Source organism: Musa acuminata, chromosome BXJ3-9 (genome assembly GCF_036884655.1).
Source record: "Musa acuminata AAA Group cultivar baxijiao chromosome BXJ3-9, Cavendish_Baxijiao_AAA, whole genome shotgun sequence".
In the NCBI taxonomy this organism is placed as follows: Eukaryota; Viridiplantae; Streptophyta; class Magnoliopsida; order Zingiberales; family Musaceae; genus Musa; species Musa acuminata.
Window position 1 is genome coordinate 46,955,491 of NC_088357.1, and position 25,233 is coordinate 46,980,723.

Consider the following 25,233-nt stretch of genomic DNA (forward strand, 5'->3'; position numbering starts at 1 on the left):
GCTCCCCTTTTGTTGCGTCCATCATCCCTTCGATCATAGCTCTTTTCTATTTATTATCGTTTATGATAGGGTCGATCTCTCTCATCTCACATTATAAACGATCATCTCATCGCCCTCCTCCCTATCATTTTTTATCTTTATGCCCTTTTTTTATCTTCCACCTCACCACCATCGCGCAATGACGAGGAAGAAATGACGAGGGCATTTAAAGTATTAAAAGAAAAAAAATATGAAATAGAAAGAAGTTTACCATTTATAAATGTTTTACTATTTTATAATCTATTTATTATTAATAATATTTTAAAATAATGTAATATTTATTTTATTATTTACACTCTAAATATTACTAATTTTTTTCTTTTCAATAATCTCTTATTTCATCATCAATGTCGATATCATTCCCTATTGATGTCGTTGCTCGATGTAGTATGATCGTCCCTCGACCTTATCCTTCAAAGAAAAGAAGATGAGAAGAAAGAAGAAAAAAAGAAATGGAGGAAGAAAATGATGATATTTTCATTTATTTATAAAAAATAGAAATATTAAAAAAATAATTAAGATGAAATTGTAAATAATAAAAAGGAAGTTACAAATAGTAATCTCGAATAGAAAAATTAAAAATTAAAGGAAAAAGATTTTTGAGAAAAATTATGCATATAACTAAATCATTTAGAAGGTTACAATTTTTTATCAGAGCTAACACCTCATCTAGATTTCATGTTTAGATCCAGGGTCTTATATATTTTTTTTAATATAATTAAAAAATAATTAAAAAAGTTTAAAAATACCTCGAGAAATCTTACTATAAGAATTGCTACTATAATTTATAGTAGCTCGAGAAAAGAGATTTATAATTCATTTAGACATTTTTCAAAGAAGATTTTAGATTTGTATAAAGCATTGAATGACGATGTTTACCGCCAGTATCTTCGTTAAGGGTAAATCGAAAAAAATCATGGATTGTTTAACAAACATAATATTAACTTTATAAAAATAAATAAAGATATCATTGAGTCTCAAGTCTTGATGATAAGATTAATTAATAATTTTAATAAATTAAAATTATATTAAGTGATGTAGAAATACTTTAACATGGACTATAATTATCAAATAGTAAATATACAGTCAAACATTGTGCCAATAATTTATGCTGAAAATAAAAGTTTATCATCATGTCAGAATATCGGATATCGAGACGAAAGATCGAATGTGCAAAATTGATATGTCGGAGGATTAAGCAACGTGTTAAAGGTTTGAATGAAGTGTTGAAAGATTGAACGATATACGGATAAGTGGATAACATGACGAAAGTTTTGACAAAGTGATAGAAGAAATAGTTGTTGATTTGAAGCCTTTTTTTAAGATAATTTTGGATTGAAATTAGGCTTTAATTATATTATATTTGTGCTATGTTAGGTTAAAATAAAAAGTGAAGTAAATTTGAATTGAATTTGAGCGGGCCAAATCATTATATAAGTAGTGGTACCGTCAAAAGGAGGTGGTGGTATTGTCTAAAATAGTGGTGGTACTATCTAAAACAACATAAGGCTCGAGTGACATTATTTTGGTGATGTCGATAGTAGTATCAACAGTAATACCATTGGTACATCTGATTTTAGGTAATTTTTCATAATTTATTTCACATTTTAAGGCACTCTAGGGCTATGATTATCTCACTTAAAGGATGATTGAGTGGAATAATGTTTGAGCTTTGAAGTGTTGAAATTCTTTCTTAGAGCCTTGCTTGAGTTTCATCGTCTTGAATTTCTAATTGAGTTATTAAGTTTAAAAGGTATAATATTAGGAAGAGTGATAAGTGTAAAGAATTCACTCTTAAGTCTTGAAAAAAAAAAGTTATAAAAAGATTATTAGTTTTTATCCATTAAAAATAAGATCAAAAAGTTGATGACCTTAAGAAAATAATAATCAAGAGTAGACTATCTATTAGTTTATCTTTTTTTCTTTACTTGTTTTCCTATTCATCTTTATTTCTTAGTTAAATTAGCTTTGATAAGATTTCAAAGTTTTTTAAAGTTTATAATTACAATAATCCACGTTCCTCTCGGTACCATATGGATCCTAATGGATATAATAGTATCAATAAAATAAGTAATTGACTAGAGGAAAAGTGCAATGCTTACAAGGTTAAATTTGTTGTTGCATAGTTGCCTCGTTCAACATAAACTATGGGGCACCTCTGAAGCTTTCAAAGAAAAAGCCAACAATAAAAACATTGATGTTGATGGTAAATGTAGTGTTCAACTTGTAAACGACATTAGAAATCCATGTTGTTGCAAAAGATGATTCAAAAAATCTTATATAAAAGAACTGTAAGTTTTGTAAAGATCAAAATTTTAACTTGTGTTGGGTGCCTCCTATGATTGTTATGCATAATATCATGACATAAAGCAATATTAATATACATAAGTCTATTTCTCAAGAAATCAATAATTTTATGTAATAGCTATTATAATTTATTTACAAAATTTTTAGAAATAAAATGATTTATAATTTTGCAAATAAATAGATGCCTAAAATATGAAAAAATGTATAATTTTAGGATGATTTTCTTTAAAAAAAATTAGCTTTTATTTTTTTTCAATTGATTTTTTTTAACGTCCTAAATGTCTCTAGCTATCTCCTCCTGGGAGTGAGCATTGTCCATTGGTACCTTCATCTCATATTTTTGTTCTTTTCAACACTTAATTCCTTTTGTCCCTCCGTATTCTCACTATTCAACTCAATCACATATATTTAAAGGAAGAATTATCGACCCTTCTCTTTCTAAGAAGGCTCTATACTTTCCTTTTGGAGCGTGTTGTAGGTAATAAAGATAGATGAGAGTGATAAAAGGCGTGAGTTGAATAGTGACGTAAAGAAAGTCATGTAATTTTATTCGTATGTAAAGTCAAATCAAGTAGTAAAAACATAAAAAGTGACGTGAAGAAAAAGATAAAAAAGAGTACGTGGGGTATGATAAGACGAAGGCTATCGGTGGAGACAACGATCGATAATATCCATGTCGAGAAAGAGGTGATAAGGGACATTTAAGATATAAAATAAATTAAATGAGAAAAATTAAAAATAGAGATATAATTTAGAAAAAAACTGAAAAAGAGACTTTTTTTTAGGGATATGACCCTTAATTTTATTCACTATTATTATTTCGAATCGGTTAAAATATTGTCTTGGTTGAAAGGGTAAGGGGGAAAGGGAAATTAGAAGTGAGTAGGGGACTTCTTATAGGGAATTCAGCCAATCGCTTCGTAGGGCAAACTCGATATTTAGGAGCGAAAAATACTTTCTTCTTCTAGATCGCCGTTTCACCTTCCCGGACTCCCAATCAAATCCCCAAACTGTGCGTCAGTGCCGCTATTGGCTTTTACGCCGCCCCGATCCCCACCGCCCATATCCCAACCCTCACCAGACCGACGACTTACAGTGGGAAGAGGAGGATCTTATTTGTTCTTCTTCGTCATGGATTTCTCGGAACAAGACGTTGATGTTTTCGGAGAGGATATTGAAGACGAGGAAGAGGAACCGGCCGCCGAACACGTGGCTGCCGCAGAGGAGGAAAACGGCAGCGGCGATTCGTCTGCTTCGTCTTCTTCGTCGGCTTCCTCTTCCAGCAGCGCGAGTGACAGCAGCAGCCGAAGCAGTAGCGACGGCGAGGAGGAAGACGGCAACTCCACTGCTCTTGTCAGGTCTGCCGAGATGGGAGGCGAATACGTGGAGGAAGAGGAGGACGAGAGGGATCTATTTGGCCCAGACAATGAAGCGTACATGAAGACGCACGCCCGCAGTCCTTTTCCAGTTCCTGGTATGATCTTCTTAGAGCTTTCTCTTTCTCTTTCTCTCTCTATATGTATACATATGTAGCAGTATGTGTGTTTGTATGTACCTATTTACGTGTGTTTGTCTATGCGTTTTATTTCCTTACGATCAGACGATTTTTTTCTTATTTGGCACCTTGGAATTAGGTTCTTTTGCAAGGAACAGGATTATAGTACTTTGGTTCCAAGGGTAGAATTGTAGGTCTTCATATCTTCTAATCCTTCTTATTGATGTCACTGATGTTTGTTCCCAAAGGTGTTCTTTTTCCCTTCTTTTTTCCTTTTTGATGCATGAAATGTGGGTTTTCTCAGTGGTTGGTCGCATGAGTTTGGTGACACGAAGAAAATCTAAAACTGGATTTTACTCATGTCCTAACTCTGCCAATTATTAGTAAACCCTTGGTGGATATGAATTGCTTCTTCTGCACAAGTTGGAGCCATGTTGAACATCTGAACATTATGCAGCTCAACTGCCTTACAACATAAATGATCTTTGCAGAGGTAGCTACTGTCAAGTGTCTATATCATGCGTTAGAAGATTGACATGATGTTGGTCCAGTGGATGAACGTTTAAGTTTAAACTTCCTTCTACTGGGAAAATTGTTCAGGTTATTCCAGTGGTCTATTGTCTCCTGCAGGACAAAGGTGGGTTAATAGTGGGGCAAGTCTCAAATATTGTTGGAGCAACAATTTGGCAAAAAAAAGGTCTCTTATGTTCATAGTCGCGTATATTGTCTCTCTTGCTCTAACATTATTACCATATCCATTTTATTTTGATTAGCTAGTAGATCCTAAGCACCACATTCATACTTTTCAGTTTTCATGGTTATCGTACCTTTTAGAAAGAGGGTTCATCTTCATACTCTCCTTAACATTTATGTTTATCATTATTGTCGTCCTGTCACGCACTTAGCTGGTTTTGCCTAAGTCGTGCGACACCCTTGTGTGTTCGTCCATAAAGGTCAGCCTCCTCGAAACCTCCTATGATCCCTTAAGACCTACAAAAGAGAAAATGGGTTAGAGAAAACGTCTCACTCGGGATCCACAAGCAATCATTTCAGTAAACACTTCATAGCCAATGTAAATTACAGACAGACTTCACAAGCTCTGAACGATTGCATAACAAATGGTCCAAAATGATCCACTACAGATCGAAATCCCCACAAGTGCCCACATGACATAACCTTTGTTTGCAAGTCCAAGGCGACCACCAAAACTAAATAAAATGAGGCTGCTAAGCCTACTACCAGCCCTTTACATGTTGTGTAAAGCATGAACAAAATCGAAAGACACGGACATACATGAGCATTATATCAAACATCCCGTTTACAATTTTGTCCGTGGCAGTCCGTGACTTCATAAAAGGTGACACCTCCAACTTCAATTTCACTTTGGGCATTATTAGTTGCAATGAAATGGTATAATCATTTATCCATTGATATTGAGATTGTGTACTATTTCATTTTGGAAGTCAATAAATGGTTTTGGATTGTCCAAATTATTGAACTCATACTGATTTTTCTTACTCATGAAGTCAACTTGAGTTCGACTCTGAGTCTTCCCTATTCGTCACATGGCACAGTCAAATCCAGCTGGTGTAGTCAACACAGCCAAATTTTAAGTCAATTTGTTGATTTTTTAACACTGCACATAAATCACATAATCATCATGATAACCTTATCATTTCACATACTCGTGCACTAAGACAATCTCAAACATAATACTTGTAAATATGCTGCAACATACCTAGCATGAGTCTAAATTCGAATGACGACTGAATTTGAATACCATGATTAATCCAATCAGGATAGATCCTGAACATCTGATTATGTAAATTTAAATTGACTTTGGTCACATAATCACATTTGTTAAGACAGATAATGATCTAAATTGCCCCAGTTCATGATCATGTCAGCTTAGTATCCCTTAAATTGATATGTGGCTATTCAACTAGTCATATTTATTCCCAAACCTTCATTAAGCAACGTAGACACCAAGTAACTCTTATTCCATATGTTGTTGCCATGTTAATATATATTTCTTTTGAATAAAAACATTTTAGAGTAAATTATATGGCATTTTGCTGATCCTATTCAACACTATTTTAACTCAAACTTTTGTATGAGTTATTTGATTTATACACTTGGCTTACTCTTGTATCATTTTACTGAAACTTTGTTTCTTTTTGCTAAACTGTGACAATATAAATTTGACTAAACTATAATTTTAAGGAGTGGATTGTAACTTGAAAAGGGAATTCAAAACTTGGGAAATTATTATTTTTTGGCTTGTTGAGGATGCAGCACCCAAGGTTTAAATGAGACAGTTTATTTACTCGAGTAATTTCATACTTCAGATAATTTCACATTAATATTTTGTCTTCTAACAAGTGTTGTACTTCTTGTGGTATGTTCGATCAGCCTTTTAACTGAAAATAATTGTCAAATTCTATTTCTACCTCGTCCACAGCACCCAGAAACTTCTCTTACAGTAGTTCTCCTCTAATTTTGGAATTTCCTATGACAGTATTGCCTCCTCTTCAGAATAACCAGAACAGAAGTAACTTCGGACGTGGTCGATGGCAGTCTGGGTATAATAACAGAGGTCCACCTCTTCTTCCACGACCAGGGCCTTATTCACAGAGGCAGAATTATGGTTTTGGTTCTAAGTTTTCACATGGAAATGGTCGTGAGAGTGAACATTTTGTTTCTGAAATGAAGCTTACAAAGAGTGAAGAAACTTTGTCTAGGAAGATTATTCAATTTCAGGAGGTACTTATTGCTGTTTCTTTGTTTTGCCTATCTTCTTGGTTTTTGCTTATTAGTAAGTTCACTGATACATTCTTTTAATGTGAAAATTTGACCAAAAGCCTTCTGAGATTGGGTGTTATAGCCGCGTTGAAGGTGGGGTTGTCTATTTTGATGACCGAAGCTTGGTGAGAACCTTGGCATCACGTGGAATTTCTTTCATTTTTTCCTTGCCTTTCTAATAGTTTCTTTTAGCTAGTATTTGTTGTTGCATCTTATTATGGAATGGTTTTTCAATTAGTCAACATTTTTGTGCAATTAAGTGTATTGGTGTTCGTACATAGTCATGTAATGCTGCACAACTATGCTGAAGTTTATTAATATTTTCAAGAAAAAAAGTGTGTTTATTGTTTCTTTTCATCCTTTGTTAACGTGTTCTTAAGTTTATTTTTTTTACTTGGCAATAAGATCAGTTGTTATTGGTACTAAGTTAAATGCGTTTTTCTTTTTAAATCATTAGAGACTCTTCAAACGCACCATATGTGAGGATGTTGGAGCAGATCTAAACAAAGGATTTGAGTCCTTTGTTGAAAAAAGAGGTATTGTTAAACGTAAATAGTTATGATTAGATTATCTCTAAAACTAAGTAATGTATGAAGACTTCAATTATCTATATTTGCTTGTATATAGTGCATTAAAAATCATGTGCTGATTATGTTAGCTAGCATGAAGATTCACATTTATAAGCCTATGCTTAAGTTTGCTTGTATCATATTTTCCATTTGGCCATACAGTGGGATTTTTTTCAGTAGACTTAAATATGGTGCAATGGTATAATCTTACAAGTAAATTTCTATATTTGATATATTCTCTATTAATTAATGCTATCTATTGTATTGCCCCTTCTTTCTTCTTAAAACTTGACCCAATATGATAAATGTGAAATCTAGAGGCTTTTCTTTGTTGTTTTGTCTACCAAAAATATCCTCTTTTCTCAAATTTTATGTTATTTTTTTAATTGAAAATCTTATTCTTCTGGGTTACTGGTTTAATATTTCTTTTCTATGTTATTTTTTTAATTAACACCTTATTCTTCCAGGTTACTAGTTTGAAAATTCTCTTCTATTTGTCTTAACAAATTATGATAAATTATGATTTGCAAGATCATTGTTCGAACTAGGATTGTGATTCACTAAACGATAACTTAAAAATAAAAATATAGAATTTTTATGAAAGTTATTAAAAATAAGAAAATATTGAAAAAAACATGAGCTTTATATATATATATATATACATATACATATACATATACATATATACATACATATATATATTAACAGCGAGAGAATTAGGATAGAAACTAATGATTTATGATAAATTTATTAATCTCCTGCCAGTGCTAGTAGCATCCATGAGATAATTTAAGAAAGAGAAGAGAGGCAGAATAGACAAGTCAAAAAAGAATTCTGAGGGAGTCGAGGATACTTTATAAATTCCAATCATATGCTTTAGGGCTTACATGCTTATAGAGTTGTGAAAAAAAAGCAGGCTATGACCATAATATTACAAATGATTAAAGCTCTTGTATTATATTTAATTGTGAATTAAAATATAGAGACTCTCCAAAATTATTTTAAGAATAATTATGAAAATAGATAGATATTTCTATAACTTTCTAGTTTGTTCTGCAGATATCTTCCTTCTGTTGGTTTATGGCCTTGATTTTCTTTGGTAAGGTCAGGATTTTATTAAGCTTCCCCTATTTGATATTTGATTTTTGTTGCTAGTGATGGTCAGACTACAACTTTAATCTTGTTATAATTAGTAGTTGTGATGGAATTCTACATGAGTAGTCAATTTAATTTGTTTCGAAGAAAAAAATGCACTCCAAGTTTTATCAAATCATTGGAGATGGTAGACACAGATTAAGAGGTTGCATGCTAATTCGATACTTGAGGTGACACTGAAGGATCTCAAATAGGCTGAACAAGGCTTGAGAGGGCTGTAACAATCCTAGGGATGAATTTGGCTAGTGAGTTGTCTATAGTTAGATCTTGCCATGGCTACTTTGGCTTGGTCCCATGTTGGTTTGTCTTCATTAACATAGGTGATGTTGATGTGGTGGTCGAGCCTGGGTCTAAATGATTTGTCTATTATGAATGATTTGGAATAAAACATTATGATCATGTCATCACCATGATTGAGGTTTTGTTGCTTGAACTAGTTGGCTAAATTGTCCCATGCAAAACCTGCAAAATACTTGACCATGATCGTTTAAGGTTGGAATAGGTCCAACAAAGTTCTGGGCTGGTTTAACCCAGGCTGGGGATGATACCAAATGAGCGTAGTAGTGATGGACTAATAGCATGGTCATTATGTTTCTGTACTATAAATTCATTGTGTTTGAATCATGAATCTGTTCTTTTTTTTTTGTAGAAAACAATCATAGATAAACGAACTCCAACCAACTAACAGAAGAAATATAAAAAGATGTTAAAAGGAGATGACTCAAAACCCACTCAATAGCATTTTGCAGCATGTCGAAACCCACTCATATATAGGACAATAGCCTCATTGTGCAAAGAAATCATTTTTCTACTGAATTTTCCATGAACTTCAACACTGCTCTATTGAGAGGGCTAGCTTTCATACATTCTTACAAAAGTCTTGTACTAATAGATGATTAAATGGTAAAATTTTCAGCCTGTGTTCCTATCTTAGATGATATATAGACCCATATGATTTTAGTTACTAAAAATCAAGTCAAACTCAGAGGTAGGATCTACAACAAGTATACAATAAAAAGTGAGAATATTTTCTGGTGTGTTAACTAAAATTAGGCTGAAAATTCATCCATGAATTTGAATAATGGGATAACTCCTTGATTAAAACTTGAGTTTGTTTAAGCTCATCTAGGGTCTAACTTGAATTTCCCCGAGTCAAATTATTCTACTGCAACACAGTTTTTTGGATACTGTTATCGGCTGGGGTTGCAATCGAGCAGAGTCAAGGGGAACTCAATCCCACTCAAAACTCAAATCTTGCTAAAAACAATGTTCGAGCCTGGACTGACTTATTTCAGGGAATGTGGTTTGGTACTTGAATTGAGTTTGAAAATGTATAGGGGAACTTAATTTTGGCTTGTCTCTTGATAGCTTGTTTGTCTTGTCAAGTGAGTCGAGCCGAAGTTCTAGCTTGATCTCACATATGAAATGAACCAACACAAGTGCAAATGTAGGTTGTTTAAAGGCCTAGCAATTATTTGAACAATGGTTAGGAGATGTTTCGCGAAGTTAAACATGAAGTTTATTTCTGATTCTTCTCAATTTTAACAGTACGTATGTATAAATCTACAACATTAATTGATTAGAACTATCAAAATTGATGCGACAGTGAGTAAAAATAAAAATGTCTACTCCAATTGTGTGAAATAAATATCATTTTTAAATAATATAATAAATGATATAATAATTTATAAAATTATTTATAATATAATAATATAATAATATAATAAATGATATAATCATTTTTAAATAATTTATAAATTTATTTATGAATTTATATAATAATTTAATAAGCCCTTAAACTTAGCTTATTCACCAGTCTACAAATACTCACATTCATAAGCTTTGTTACCGAGTCAGTTTGAAGCCTAAACAAGTCAAGTTTCATGGTTGTGTTCAAGCATTTTGGCTTTAGAATTAGGCTCAAGCTTTGTTCACTTGGCCTTGGTGAGTGAGTCTGAACAAATCTTTGACATGTTGACAATTGAGCTTCTCCAGCAAGGCTCATTCGCAACACCACATGGGCTTGTTGCCAGCCCTACACATAGTGTTGTGTAAATGACTGTTGAAACTGAATGACTGAACCAAACTTTGATTTTTTTAATTGATAAAATCCGAGTATTGAATAATGTCTGGTACATTGTGGTTTGGATGAAAATCATCCAAAACTGATCCAAATTAATAAAGTCCGTTTTTTTGTCAATGTTGTATAAAATATATTATGACACTGTATGTATCCTGTACAATATAATATTTTTTTGGTAAACATAATTATATGCAACATAATATCCTTGGTATGATAGATAAGTATTAGTAGAAATGTGAACTAAACTTAATATATATTTTAGTCTGGTTAGAAGGACAGTGTGAGGGAAGACTCCTATCAACATTATTCAGCTTCAACCTATCGCAAAAAAGCTAATCATGCTAGTACAGTGTATGTTGCTTGTCAGCATATACAGTACTGTGTTTAACATAAAGATAATGCTTTGTTCTTTTTTGTTTTAAGCTTGACTATGCTGTTTTGGTCTTGTCAGACTTGGGCTCTCAAGGCTTTGGTGATCTTCTTGCTTGCATAAGAAACAAAAACATACCTCTTCAAAATATACATTTTGTTGTAAGTACCATACTTATTTTCCCTTTAGCTCTTTGCATCACAACACACTTCTTGGTTGAATCAAGTTTTTGCATTTGCAACTGTTATATTCATCTCTTTCTTTCTTGTTTGACAGACTTTTCGTAACAATCTCAACAAGGTATGTTCAAGGCCTGTATGAATTTTGAGTTTATGTACCATATGGCTAGATAGCTCTTTTGGGATTTTTTACTTGATTGCAAATTTAGCTTATATACTATAATTTTATCTGCTTCGTGAAGTTATGTTACTGTCTTCAAGTTCTTGTGTTTGGATCTAGATTGGGGGAGTAAAAATCTTTTGCTATTGTATTGTCAGATTCTTGCTACAGCATATATAAGAAATGAGCCATGGAAAATGGGTGTGCACAAAAGACGCGGGGTTGTGTATCTTGACGTGCATAAGCTTCCAGAAAGGCCACAAAGCCAACTAGATTCTAGGAGGTAATCCATTCTTGAGCACTGCCAGGCTTTTTATCCATCTTTATCTTTTGCTAGTGTGGCGTATTCCACATCTTATGCAGGTTTTAGTATTTCATTTTTAGTTCAATTTGTTTGATGCTCCTTTAGTTAATTAGAACATAAGTTACTTCAAAGTTCAAACATTATATACTTGATCTGCTTTGTTTTAAAAGGGTATATACTATATATTGATCCAGCAAGCTATCTATTTTTACTGTTTGGCCTGTACTCATAAGCCTTCTAGAGATTTTTGGTCTGTAATCTGAACTGCAATAGAAATTCAAAACATTTAACCAATTTGTTGAAATATATGGATAATAAGTTTTTAAGTTATGGTCTGTAATAACTTTTAACTAGTTTATGTATTTATTTATTAATTATTTTAGTTCCACTATTTTAATTTATATGTATTTAAACTTGATGCAACTATATGATATATTTTATTAATCAGTGGATATGAACTAAATGTGAAGTAAAGGTAAACTTACATAAATAAAGGTTTATTGATAACCATATGTAAGTTTTTTTAAAAGAAAAGTATTCATTCATTCAAGAGCCATGGCTATCACTTGCGAGAAAACCCATGTGTTCGTATGATGTTTGTGGATTTGATGAGGATGTTAGGTAATTGAGTGTTGGGGATTCTGACACTCCATGATAGACCACAACCAGGTGGGATTTCAGATAATACTTAGTGCAACATGCTTATGTCATCTTTAGTGATTTGGCTTATGTCATCTTTGGCTTCAGTTATGATACTTAGTGCAACATGCTTGTTCATTTGACTTACTGATTTTGTAGATGACCTTGACATAAAAAGCTTGCTACATGTGTGTTCTTTCTTGGCAGATGCTATTGGGGCTATGCGTTTGAGAACCTTGCCACCGAAAATTCCACCGAAACAGATATAGATGGTAAAGGTATTGATGCAAATGTAGAGTTCTGCTCCGTGATAAAGACTAAATTGGGTGCACATAGAATAATTATGGGTGCTGAGATGGACTGCTGTGATTCTACTGATGATGGAAGAAGGTTCTATGTGGAATTGAAGACAAGCCGCGAGGTTCTTTCTTACAGCATTATCTTTTTTGCATTTCAGCTATATCTGTTAATTGTATTTTTATTTTGTTAACTTATTTACTTGTCATCCTTCCTTTGACCATTATCAATTACAGTTGGATTATCGTACAGAGGAGAGATATGAGAGAGAGAAGTTGCTGAAGTTTTGGGTAAATTTTCTATCCTTTTTTATGACTTGCAACTTGTCATCCTGGTTAGAAGTTGCTTAAAAGTAAACAATTGATGACTTACAGCTTGCTGAGCCATGGTTGCTAAATTTATTAATTGTCTAAATAAGAACTTGGCAAATATGGAACATTGATATACAACATATTTGGTAGAAATTCTTGGTATTTACATGTATTCCTTGGCACCAAGATATGTCTTTCTTCAACTCATCATATGTGGCTTAATAGACCTAGTTAACTAGGTTGCCCATATGACATATGGGAGGTGGTGCACACATCTTCATGCAGTTATATCAAATATAAATTTCAGAGGGCATGGAGTTTTCATTTAATGTTTGTTGTTGCAGATACAGTCATTCCTTGCTGGTGTCCCATATATTGTTATTGGATTCAGGTATGTGGTCTTTTACATGTTTATTGGTCTTTCCAGAGTATCAATTTTTTTTCTGTATTCAGCTATTAAATTCTGTCAGAAAATTTTTCACACTAACCCCAGAACCATAGCATAATAACTTTTTGTGTGATATAAGATTTCAGTCTTACCCAGCTAGTGAATTTTTTGGGAGTGAATTTAAAAAATTTAAATAAATAGTGATAAAGATATTTTTAAGCATAATATAGGCAATCATAACTTTTTGCTGCTATTATGTACAAAAAACCCAATTACGGGTACCAGACCCATGGTGGTCCATGGATGTTTAAGTGGATGGGTGAGTTTAAGTTGCATTGAACTGCACTAAGTCAGTTCATCATGCTTGGATGTGCAAGGGAGGTGTTGGGTTCACAGGTTAAGTGGGGTGGGGTGGTTAGGCTTTTGCGCACAGGCATGACCCACCTTGATATTTATGTCTTGTCTTTTGCAATTGATACTTCAACTAGCGCTATTCTGTCTAAATAAACAGTAGGCAGTTGGCTTAGGCTTTAGGCCAGGCCATCAAACAAATTAAAACATAGAAGCTCGTTGCCTAACCATACCATGGAGTGCAAATTGGCCAGACCATTTGGGACAAATGTGAAAAATTCCCCTAAAGGGAACATTGTAAATCTGACTTTACCTTGGAGGACCATGCATGACAAATGTCATTGTGGGCACATGATCTTTGGTTTCTTCTTTGTAGAAGAAACATGTCAAATATTGACCCTTCTATCATTCTTCATTGTAATATACATCTACAATGGTTTTGTCATCAGTACACCTTTATCAACATGGAACACATGATGAAAATCTTAAGAAAGATTCAGTAAGTCTTTACAATTTACTCCTTCAACCATTGTATATGGCCATGAACTAAGAAAGCTATCATTGGCTTGGCTAGGATAGAACGACTCGTTCATTGTTTAGGAGAATACAGTGGCTCAAGAAATGTGGCTGTTCTGACCATATTTTTATATTACCAAGATCTACGTATACTTTAGATGTTACATTCTTTTTATTTTTCATTAAAGGACGAACAAAAACTAACATCTTAGGGTTGTTGCATTATATGTCTTAGCAATGTAGTAGCATAAGTTTGTAGTTTGACAAAACTAACATTACTATTTGTTTGTTTATGGTGATAATAGAAACTAAAGACTTTAGACTAACTAGGATTATGCATATATACATGTCATTTTAGCATTACGTAGAGAACAACTGAAGATGCAGTAAAGATGGGTGGACAAGTAAATTTTCTAACTTAATGTACTTGTGAATCTTTTAACTGTTGTATTGACAACCATTTTTTTATTTTGTTGTCCATGCTTTCTCTCTCTCTCTTTTTCATGCATTAGTAGTGGTTCCCTCACGTGTTCTTTCTCTCTCTATCCTCCTCCATCATGGCCTCTTTCTCATCTGTACTGCCGTTGCTATTGTCTAGTCTTTGACAAACTGCTGCTTTCTCCTCCGACCAGTATATCTCCTCCACCTCTACCTATGCCTCCTCTTCTGCCCCTTTGCCTTTTCTTATACCTTTGCTTCCTCTTCCTCCACCTCCTCCCTTCTTCTCTCTCTCTTCCCCTCTACATTAACCGTACCAGTCACTGCCATCTGTTATTGGCATCCAATTGATTTGATTGGGATCATTATGATGTTTAAACAAAGCTCTATAACCCTGTACCAACAAATGCTTTCTTTGGCACAACATTATACTGAAAGCATCAGTAAAAGGAATGATCTTATGCATATTGTCATGTACTGCTTCTTTAATAATCAAAAGAACAGGAACTTTTCATTTTATTGAAAATTTATTCAAAGCAATTTTCAGCTGGTTAGTGTTCTAAGACCTGGTAATTGCCATAGGGATGATGCAGGCATACTAGTCCGAACTGAGAGGCTAAGAACCAAGGATATTACTCAAAGGGTGAAGATGAAAAACTATTGGCAGGTTAATTCAGAAGTTTTTTGTTGTTTTTTATCCTTGTCTTTACCCTCATCGTTACTGGTTCTTCTTGTTTTTGCCTGCCAATCTTACCTTTTCTGTTTCAATAGCTTGGTGGTTTTGGCCATAGCTTGTTGGTTTCGGTCAATATTGGTTAAAGAATTTTCTATTTGTTGCCTTGTTTGAACATCTTTTGAGTTTATTTTACCAATACATGAGAGATTGAGCAGCTGTCAAGTCTTGGTGCAAGATTAATGTCTGAATTGTATCTTCTTTATAAGCATTTTAAACTAGATGAGCAATTACCATATTCAACATAAAGTTATGCTTGTTATTATTCATATGATTTTGTGTAAATGCTTATATTATTGATATGTTATGTTATTGTTCTGAAAAGAAGCATGAAATAGGAGATATGCCAAACTAAGAATCACACCTGACACCATAGGGAGGTGGAAAATAAGTTCTGGATTCTAAGAGTAATCGGTTGTCTTTGTAATAGGAAAATGAGGTCTCATTCCATTCTCTCTTCACTTTCCATGTTGCCTGACTTACCCAAGCGTCACCGAAATTTTTGGGTTTTTTAACTAGTGACTTGGTTGAATTATCAGCTGGACTGTTAGAAGACTGAAGTAGCATCCTTTGTTGAGGTTTTTTGGAACTAATGATGTGTTTTTCTACTTTTTGTTGGTTGTGCAGGGGGGGGTATGCCTTGCTTTTGCCGATGAAGTTCTATGTTGGCTCTATGGAACTGTCAAAGAAAGTCAGTGTTTTATCTAATAAATTGAATTAGTCCATTTTTTATGTTCAAAATCTGTGTTTTCTTCTCATTACATGAGGCATAACTGAACATTAATCAACTTTTGCATCCAGATGAAGACTATGTGTTGCAGTTTGTGCCACCTTTCCATCGCTTGGAACTTCTTCGAGCGGAGTCTTGCCCCGACGTCATCGCTGAACATGCTGAGCAAATCTGAGTAACGTCGAACAAAATTTTTCGTCGTACCATTAGCACCAACTGAATTACGAAGTAGCATAACATTCGCCATGAAGTGGATGAAAGACCTTAGATGTTTTGAACTACTTGATTAAATGTAATCGGGTGGCTCAACTGTGGAGGTCTTATTGACCATCAAGTCTGATGTCGTCTCTGAACATGCTGAGCAAATCTGAGTAGTACTCATGGAACAAATTTTCCATCATACCATTTCCACCAGTTGAATCACGAAGTAGCATAACATATACCATGAAGTGGTTGAAAGACAGATGTTTCAAACTAGATTGAATATAATTGGGTGGTCCGGCTGTTTTAGATGCTTAAGTTGGCTTAAAAATTCTACTTGATTGAATTATTATCATGTACGTTGGAAGTGCATGATCAGAGCAAAAGGATCTTTATAGTTCTTAAGGTAGAAAGGCTCATCAAAGTTATTGACCCTATACAGTAGAGAGAAGATTTGGAATTCCCTCAAGTTTTGTTAGTTTTTGACCCTTTGGCAGTTGAGAGTTTCTTAGTTTTCATTCCTCAGAGCGAAAATAGATGTGTTCGAAACATAGCTATCAGCTAGCATACTAGAGAGTAGAGCTTATTACACATCATGCGATTTCTATATGTTCAGGTCAAGCTCTTCTTGTATGGTAAAGCTACTCCGTCGGCAGCTTCTCTTGGCTCTGCAAAGATCGTCGTGCACATCGTTCTGCATTCTCTTCGTCGTCTTCTGACTGAACTCATCGGATTCCTGGCTCCGATGGAGTGCAGACGAGCTGTCGTCTTGCTTTAACGAGTTCCCTTCTTTTGTCTCCATCACATCACCACAAGTTAAGCAACTCTCCGCGGAGCTATCACCAGGGGAGATGGAGGAGCTCAGGCATTCCGTGTCCATAGCCGAGACTAACTCCGAGAGCTCGGTCCTGACAGCTTCGATTCCGATGGCACTCGAGCTGTATCCAGCAAGTGCTTCCTGGGCTTTCTTCAACACCGACTGCAAGTACTTCCCCTGGGCTTCGATCCGGAGCTGCAAGTGTCTCTGCACCTAAAGGAGAGAGAGAGAGAGAGGAGGAGATGCATCGATTAGACCCAATTTAGCTGGAACCCATGGCTACGGGTATCGCCCAAAGCACTTGCCTCGATCTGTTCCTGCAGCTTTCTCTGGACCTCCATCTGCATCTTTAACGTGGTTCTGTAGCCAACACAGAGAACATTTTGGTGAGCAGAGTCAACGCTGCAAGCTGATGAATCAAGATAAGGACAGTTGGTGATCCCCGCGTACTCGCACTGCGGTGGTGCTTCGTTCGCCTCGTCCTGGGTGGTTGCGTCCTCCGAAGTCCACTGGTGCGTGACCTTGGCATCTGCTACAAACCTTCACCGTAATCCATGCCCATGTCTAAGAAATCAAAAGACCCATGTACAGTAGCAAGATACCCAACCTCGTCGCCTGTTTCCGCGGAGAATGCTCGATTCTCGATTCTTCGCTAGTCTATATTTCTGCAACGAGAGATACAGTGAAGCTGCTTTGTTTCATAACATAGATCGAGATAAGGATGCATAGAATCACGTCAAGACCTGCAGATGGCTCTTCAGGTGGTGCAGAGTAAGTCCGGGAACTCCCATTACACGCATCACGTACTTGGGTGTAGCTTCTGCGATCGCAGAAAGAAGAGAGTCGCATGAGATGGCATGACGATCAAGTGGGCAGGAGGATTCGAGCTTACTATCGACTCCGCCGAGCTGAGAGACGGCGTCGACGAAGAGTTGATGAAGCTGAGAAGTCCATTTCAGTCGCGGCTTGGAATCCATGGGGGACGATGGCAAGAGGGATGATGATTGGATCGGAGGGGAACTGGAACTGCATCTGGGAAATCACCGGGTTGGTGCCCGTCTTGGGCATCTAATTATCATCGTCAAAGATGCCATCTCGATTTGGGTGGGCTTTCACTTTGTCTTCGAATGTGGATGCACATTGGGGTCAGGTGCGAAGAATATGTGCGTGAGCTGTGGCTCATCTTTGCTTTTGATCTCCATGCCATGACATCTATCGTTTCTTCTTTCTCCTTTTGAAAACTTCTTTGACTGTAAAGGCAAAGGAATCGTAACGCAGTGAACAGAAAAAGAAGGTAAGAGAGAGAGAGAGAGAGAGAGAGAGAGGATAGGAAAAAAAAGGGGTAAAACAGCTCGATTTTGTGTCTCAAAAGGATAGAAAATAAAGAGAAGGGACGTTTTTTCTTGATGTTATTCCACATCTATTTCCACTTTGCTGGATTCTCTCCATGAGAGAGAGGCCCACCCATGGAGAGAGCAATGAGTGAGCCACTTTTCTCGCACAGCATATTTCTTTGCCTCCCCTTTGTCGTATGTGATAGACAAATATAACATAAAGCAAGAAAGAGGATTGTTATTATTATTATATATATATATATAAGATGAAACCACAATATTAAGCAGTCCAACCTAACATCAAAAACAAAGTGGGAAAGAAGGCATCCTTATAGGAATCTGTCCTTTTAAGCTACAGCTGTTTGGAAAAGCAAGTTAGCATATTATGTAGCCCACAACACCTCCGAAAGATGACTATGGATGCTTATCTTGATACAATTTCAGGAATTATTTATTATGTGGACAGCAAATTTTTTTTTTTTTGACATAAAAGAGGATAATCCACCACTAAAGTGAAATGCAAATGTTTAATCTCTAGCTCTCATGCTTAGATTTTATTAGTATCGTAATTCTTATATTTAAAAAATTTATATTATGATCTCTACATTATTTATCCTAACATTATCAAGTGCATTGATAAAAAATACAACATATGATATCAAATATCGGATTTATGTAAACGTGATAGATAAAAAGATAATTTCAATATACCTTCTGTTTCAACGACTTTATAGGTAAAAAGATAATTTTAACATTTTAAAATAAAAGGGATGCTAATTTTTTTTTTTGTTCATCACTTTTTTATCGATGTAGCATGTGGTGTCACATTGTTATGTTTTTCATTGATCATCAAGAGAAATGAGATTATTTATTTCACTTTCAGAATTATAGAGATTCGAATGTAAATATTTTAAACACAAAGATCATAATACTAATAGAGTATAAGTGTAAGAGGTAATATATAATTAGTCTTTCAATCACTCTTCCAATTTTTCTTTTCAGATGAAGCTTCTAGAATTTTTTTTTCTTTTCTTTTTAGACGAAACTTTTGGAATAAATATACAATAAAATGAGGGTAACAAGTCAATTAATTGACTTACTAATTTTTTTTTCGGGAAAGAGAGATGCTTTTCTAACTCGAGTTTTTGATTGGTTGTGATGCGAACTGAATCGGATGTAATCGTCTTATTTATCTTCTTTATTTTTTTTTTTATCAAAAACACAACAAAAACTGTTCTAAGTAGGATTAATTATGCATGGATCATAAGTAAACACTCCCACGAATTGGCCACAGATGCTGAGACACGTCCATTCTCACTTGTCGGCCTTACCATTGGACGTTGTTTGTGAATCATCACAAAAACGTGTATGCGCGGAGGAATGAAAGAGGAGGAAGCAAAGAGGAGGAAGCATAGAGGAGTCCTTTTGTTCCTACTAATTAATTGCTCTACTTGCAAGTGCTCGGTGGCTTTCATATATTCCAGTAGAAGCAAAGCAGAATCTTGGCTGATGTTGTGGGTCCCGAGGCGGGTTTGCAGTAGGTGAGTCCATCATAAGGTGATGTCCACCTAAAAAAGGTCCTCAAGGTTGCTTAACACCACGGAGTCGGTAGCCACATATGCCCCAAGGAATCATCACGAAGAAGATTAGTAAAGATAAACCTTTAAAGAACTTATTTCTATGATCAATATTTAGTTAGTGAGTGATCCAATGGATTTAAAAGACCATTCTTTTAACGCCAATTTGATAAGTCAACATTTGATGGTGCGATCCCGTAGATTTGTAAAAAATTATTCGTTTTGGACGATGAGTTAAGCATACCTGATGGACTTATGAATTCTTAATTTTTTAGTTTCTCAATTAATACGAGACTAAATATTTTTATTTATTTATTATTTATTTTATCCCTTCAAATACTTTCAATTCTATGTAATATTTATCTACTTAATATATAATATTATATGAATTAGTCAATACAATGAACCAATCTAATTGTTTAGTTATGATATTATTGTATAGATCTATAATATTTTGGTAGATGTGTTAAAAACACTAAAAGTTTATTTTTTAAAAAATAATGTGGTATATACGGACTAACCAATATGGTTAACCAATCCAATTTTTTAGTTATAATATTTTTATAGAGGTCCATAGTATTTTTAATAGATGTCTTAAATATACTACAAGTTTATTCAAAAAAACACTACAATATATTAATATATATGTTAAAAACATAATAAATATTCATATTTGGTTGTTCTTATTCTTAAACTGATAAGAATATCTATTTAAAATTTAATTTTGTATATGAGTTGATTTGTATCAGATTTTGTGTTCATTTATTTATTTATAATTATTTAGTAAACTTATAGTATTTTGATAGAGGTATTAAAATCTATATGTTATTGGTTTGATGCTATTGAATGTAGAGTCATTCAATCCCGAAGGCGTAAGGTCATCTAGGGAGCCCATGAGGGATCATGAGAGGAGGTTGGAGAGGGAGGTAAATCTGGTTAGTACGATCCCGAGGTGTTGCCTGTTTGTCAAAGGTGGATTTTACGTCATCTCAAGGTATGTCTTAGTCTTGTCGAGGTCTTTGCAACATCGGGGGATGTTCTTAACTTAACCCATTCAGTGATAAAGTTAGTTGGGAGGTGAAAAATGATAGAGATACTCCCTCCCTTTAGAGTTTGGGAACTGACTTTTATACTTAAGTAGTCGATGAAGCGAGGTTGATGGTTGGTGGGCACACATCTTTGCGGGTGGCGTCAATGAAGGTTGGCCGTGGGAGTGCTGTTTATTAGGGCTAGTGCCTGTCTGGGATAAGCAAGGGATGGTCCCCTATACCAGGCATGCGAACCTTCTCGAAATTAGGGTGTCAGGTCACTTGCGATAGGTGACTCGAAAAGAGGAGGATAGGTCTCACTATTGAGAATTAATACGTCCTATGGTTGGCTCGTGTAGTCCTCTTGTAGATCGAGGTGAACAGGGATCAGAGGATCGTACTCTTATCGATGACTACAAGGGAGGGGCATGGGTTCTTTCGCCCATGCCATAGCCCAGGTGATAGTCCCCGATTGGATGAATCAACAATGTAATACTTGCATCGTTACTTTCCTTATCACTATGAATATAATGGATTGAATCGATTTAGCATATAAATCGGTTCATAAAATATAATCAAGTATTATATTATGAGGGGTAATTTCAAATATTATAGCAATAAGAGATGCCCTCCTCTCAAGAAAAGTTCCAAAAAAAAAAAGAAATTTACCGAATATGTACATTTTTGTTAACATATTTCTTGAGCTTTTGGAGAATTACCGCACCACATAATATCGGACACTTAATTGCTCATATCTACAATCTATCTTACTATAAAGACTGAAATTTACATGCATCATTTATGGCTCCCACTAATTTACAATGTGTTACGAGTGTGGGAATAATAAACCACCGGCATTAGGAGTCCGAACAATTCCTTGCTTGAACTCTATGCTACTAAGCTTCTCATGACACCACCTGAGTTGTGCAGATGTGACCACTGACATCTTTAGCACCCTTATCACTAGATTGATATCGACCAAGCAAATCAAATTCTCGACTTGGATTTCTTCACGAGGTGGTGTAGTCTTCGTGCTGCGGCTTTTCTTCACCAACGCCTTCATCTTCACGTTCTTCTGAAATAAATAGCAAAAATAAACTATCATTGTTTTGAATGACTGTTTGATAACGAGTAACATCGTATCTAATCATATCCATAATATATCATTTTAATTAAGGTAATATATATTGATCTCTCTTTTAACTCATGTATTGACGAGAGCATATGTCTCAAACTTATAATTACTTTGAATAGGAATCCCCATTCGTTACAAATAGTACAAACAAGAATACTCGAATATTTGATATCCAATAAGCTTTTATTAGCATGATGACTAGATAGTGTTCAAGGTGTTGTTATATGTATGAGGCAACATAATTGTCCTCATAGCTAACTTGAAGCTTATCATTGAATCTTAGCCTGATAGAAAAACTTATTAAAGTGTCTTCTACAAGGTTAAGACATATTGAGAATGTGAGATGATGACTGAGTAGCCTTTTCCATAGATGGGCAGATGATTTATGTGTGTGTGTGTGTGTGGAAATGATGCTGATCAAGATACAAGTATTAACAGAGTTCTTCTGACCTTGTGGGCTTCCTTGGATAAAGAGGTAAAGAGTTGCAAGTCCTTTGGGTCTTCCACTTGGCAATCACTCAACTTGAGCTTCTTCAAGATTCCCCGACACCTTTTATTGTCACTTCTGAGGAAAAGCCAAAAGGAACTCATGGCTTTCTCAATGGCCTCCGAGACTTGGCTTCCCTCCATTGTTTCTCCTTTCGTACCTTCTCCCACATCCTCTACATAACCTTTCAGAATCACACAAATACTTCTCTTAAGTCCCTCTTGACATAAATAAAACATGACCATTTCTATATGATCATGACATAAATTTTACTTACTGCTGATGAATCAGAAAGCAATAGAAAATCTATCTATAGCAGATGGGGTCAAAGAAACGAATGAATGAATGAATGAACTGAGTACATTCCTAGCTGAATTCTACCTGAAACATCCGGAATTTGGAGAAGCTGTGCATTACAAAATTTAGTTTGAGCATAATTCCAAAACCTTTTGCCTTCAGAGTTCTCGGTCTCGATGAACCTCTCCAGCAGTATCTGAAACTGCTGAAACCTCTCTGCTACTTCGCCATGGAAACATCCCCTGTGCGCATCAGAAATCAGCTTCACTTTTCTATGCTGATGACAGAGGGCTTCCCAACTCAGGCACGATTGACCCACGTACACCAACTCGAAATCGCTTTCTATGCTTTTGGCAAGCTTTTTGTGAGCAACTACAGGGAAGGAAAAGTTAAGAGGATCGATTCTGTCATGGAAACTTGTAGCCCCCAGTTTCTTGCCCAAAACAACACCTGCACAAGTATGTTTGTTGCCATATAAGAACCAACACAGAACACTGATTTCATCTCCCATAAGAATCCTGGAGATGTATGGGAAGATCATCATTTATGTTGGTGAAGACAATTAATCATCTTCTACTACTTATGAGTCAAAGAATACATACTTACTGCAATTCTTCTTTCGTCATTGAGTTGATCAAACCACCTCATCCTTCCTCTGTAGTTTTCGTAGAACAAATCGATTTCAACCCATTTGCTTTCTGTTCTGAATACCGAGACATGTTGAGAATACTCGTCGATATCTGGATCAGCCTCTGTTTGCACCATCAACCCTCCGTGATCATCCAGTCGATCTGCATCCCCATACTCGTAGATATCTAACGAGAGTCTTGGATCATATAAATCGTATGCCACGCTACTTGCGGTTGATTCCTCATCCTCTTCATCGGCAAGTTCATACGGTCTCTCTTGTAAACCTGGAAATAGATGGTGACTTGCTGATGCGAAGTTGAGTTCCCCAAGTATACTCGAGTGTTCCACATGAAGACTCGATTCCTCATGCTCTTCGTCTTCATCCTCACCTCCTTCCGAGTACAGTCTCAGGCTGCAGACTTGTAGATGACCACCGCAGTCATCGTGTGTCACAATGCACTGAAACGCATCAGGATTTGCAGGTGTCTGAGAAGCATTGGTCGTGAAAGATGAGATCTCATCCACCTCGGAAACGTAGAACAGGAAACATCTCACGATGACACTGCGGGCGATACGGAAGGCGCAAAAGATTGGATTCGACAAGCTTGTGATCAGCCGCTGCGCAAACACGTAGAGCTGGAAAAGCACAACAAAGACCGGGTGGACAAAGAAGCTCAATCGGCGCCACCTATCGAATCCTTTACCGAGCAGCACATGATCTACAATGAGCCAACACCATGAGAGTCTAGCCATTTCAGAGTTATCTCAATCTACCATTAGATAGATACCCAACGCAAAGCTTTGGTGTGCAAGGCACTGCCACCACCACCAACTATAAGATTTAGTTGGGTAAGTGGCCATCATAATCGACAGTAATGGGTATGACTTACTAAAATATTATGTGGCAGAGCACAAAATTCTATCCATGTCAAGATTTTGTGACAATATCTCAGTAGATGATGATAATAATAATAATAATAATTAGTGGGTCAATGGCCCTTCAATTTCCTGCGGATGTGAACCAGTGGGACATCACTGTGAAACTTCGTTTGTCCACATCCTATGTTATGTTATTCAAACAAGTTGTTACTTGGATTATGCGTCTTGTGGGTGATGAGGGGAGGAGGATGAAGTCATGCAAGAATCCATCGTATCCAGATAATGCCTGTGGAAGTCAATGCGTTGGTCAAGTTCAATGTATTAATAAACATTTGGCATGGAAAGTATACTACGTTATCCAGAAGCTTTCTGACGTGGTGCCACGTCCATGCTGTCGGGCGGTGCCAATTCTTCCTTTGATTCGTAGTTGAAATGAAGGAGAACTTGCCTCGTGCTGGAAAAGAATACAGCAGGAGAAGCGTATCATTCACAGCTACAGCTACGTCAACAGCAATGATGTGATCTTGGAAACGGCCAAACATAAAATAATGTATTTTGATTGTCGATATTTGTGTTCTTATTTTTGTTGAGATATCCGATTAATATATTGTTGTAAGTTAGATGTCTTAGGTTTGAATTTATGTGTGAGTGTCATGTACATCATTTGATGTAATAATTTTTATAAAAATATTTATGTTATGCTTTGAAAAAAGAAAACCGACTAAAAAATATAGATAGTCATTTTAGTGCTGCTAGTAGGTAGAAATAAGGGGAAAAAAAGATTTTCTTCTATGAATATCTAAATTTTGCTCTTTAAATTATTTTCAAACTTATTATTGATACTAAGTAGTAATCATAAATTTATGTCTGATTTACGATAGTATGCTTCGATCAGACATATTAGGTCAATTCCTCAAAAGATTCTTCTACGACCGACCATGATACCTGAGATTTCAAGTAAAAATCTATTCATAGAGTACAT

General features: G+C 35.5%; 3 protein-coding genes across 4 annotated transcripts; 1 reads left to right on the forward strand and 2 right to left on the reverse strand.

The window, feature by feature from the left end:
• Window positions 1-3,274: 3,274 nt before the first annotated feature.
• Window positions 3,275-16,385, forward strand: LOC103999199 (NAD-capped RNA hydrolase DXO1). Its single transcript, XM_009420871.3, has 13 exons — window positions 3,275-3,820; window positions 6,360-6,604; window positions 6,703-6,768; window positions 7,101-7,179; window positions 10,902-10,981; window positions 11,097-11,120; window positions 11,318-11,442; window positions 12,310-12,523; window positions 12,636-12,689; window positions 13,055-13,101; window positions 14,986-15,070; window positions 15,764-15,827; window positions 15,938-16,385. Exons 1-13 carry the CDS (start codon window positions 3,478-3,480, stop codon window positions 16,039-16,041), a joined length of 1,530 nt encoding a protein of 509 aa, XP_009419146.2. The 5' UTR covers window positions 3,275-3,477; the 3' UTR covers window positions 16,042-16,385.
• A 179-nt stretch (window positions 16,386-16,564) lies between these two features.
• Window positions 16,565-18,139, reverse strand: LOC103999200 (myb family transcription factor PHL8). Of its 2 annotated transcripts, XM_009420873.3 has the most exons (6): window positions 17,777-18,135; window positions 17,628-17,704; window positions 17,492-17,549; window positions 17,335-17,413; window positions 17,190-17,244; window positions 16,565-17,097 (listed from the first exon to the last, which is right to left on the reverse strand). In XM_009420873.3, exons 1-6 carry the CDS (start codon window positions 17,859-17,861, stop codon window positions 16,672-16,674), a joined length of 780 nt encoding a protein of 259 aa, XP_009419148.2. In that variant the 5' UTR covers window positions 17,862-18,135; the 3' UTR covers window positions 16,565-16,671. The 2 variants fall into 2 exon arrangements, with proteins under 2 accessions (XP_009419148.2, XP_009419147.2); XM_009420872.3 differs by having other exon boundaries at window positions 17,190-17,413; window positions 17,777-18,139.
• Window positions 18,140-21,568: 3,429 nt separating this feature from the next.
• Window positions 21,569-24,194, reverse strand: LOC103999430 (uncharacterized). The gene is made up of 4 exons (XM_009421186.3): window positions 23,345-24,194; window positions 22,827-23,192; window positions 22,409-22,629; window positions 21,569-21,898 (listed from the first exon to the last, which is right to left on the reverse strand). Exons 1-4 carry the CDS (start codon window positions 24,123-24,125, stop codon window positions 21,650-21,652), a joined length of 1,617 nt encoding a protein of 538 aa, XP_009419461.2. The 5' UTR covers window positions 24,126-24,194; the 3' UTR covers window positions 21,569-21,649.
• Window positions 24,195-25,233: the final 1,039 nt, after the last annotated feature.

Bases quoted from the DNA above. Each gene is read 5' to 3' on its own strand.
- LOC103999199 (XM_009420871.3), top strand. From the start codon at position 3,478: ATGGATTTCTCGGAACAAGACGTTGATGTTTTCGGAGAGGATATTGAA. The intron at 3,821-6,359 runs GTATGATCTTCT...TTCCTATGACAG, and splicing joins CAGTCCTTTTCCAGTTCCTG to TATTGCCTCCTCTTCAGAAT. The intron at 10,982-11,096 runs GTAAGTACCATA...CTTGTTTGACAG, and splicing joins TTCAAAATATACATTTTGTT to ACTTTTCGTAACAATCTCAA.
- LOC103999200 (XM_009420872.3), bottom strand. From the start codon at position 17,861: ATGGATTCCAAGCCGCGACTGAAATGGACTTCTCAGCTTCATCAACTC. The intron at 17,550-17,627 runs GTCTTGACGTGA...CTCTCGTTGCAG, and splicing joins ACCTGAAGAGCCATCTGCAG to AAATATAGACTAGCGAAGAA. The intron at 17,098-17,189 runs GCAAGTGCTTTG...TCTCTCCTTTAG, and splicing joins AGCTGCAGGAACAGATCGAG to GTGCAGAGACACTTGCAGCT.
- LOC103999430 (XM_009421186.3), bottom strand. From the start codon at position 24,125: ATGGCTAGACTCTCATGGTGTTGGCTCATTGTAGATCATGTGCTGCTC. The intron at 22,630-22,826 runs GTAGAATTCAGC...TGATTCTGAAAG, and splicing joins CCAAATTCCGGATGTTTCAG to GTTATGTAGAGGATGTGGGA. The intron at 21,899-22,408 runs GTCAGAAGAACT...TATTTATTTCAG, and splicing joins TATCCAAGGAAGCCCACAAG to AAGAACGTGAAGATGAAGGC.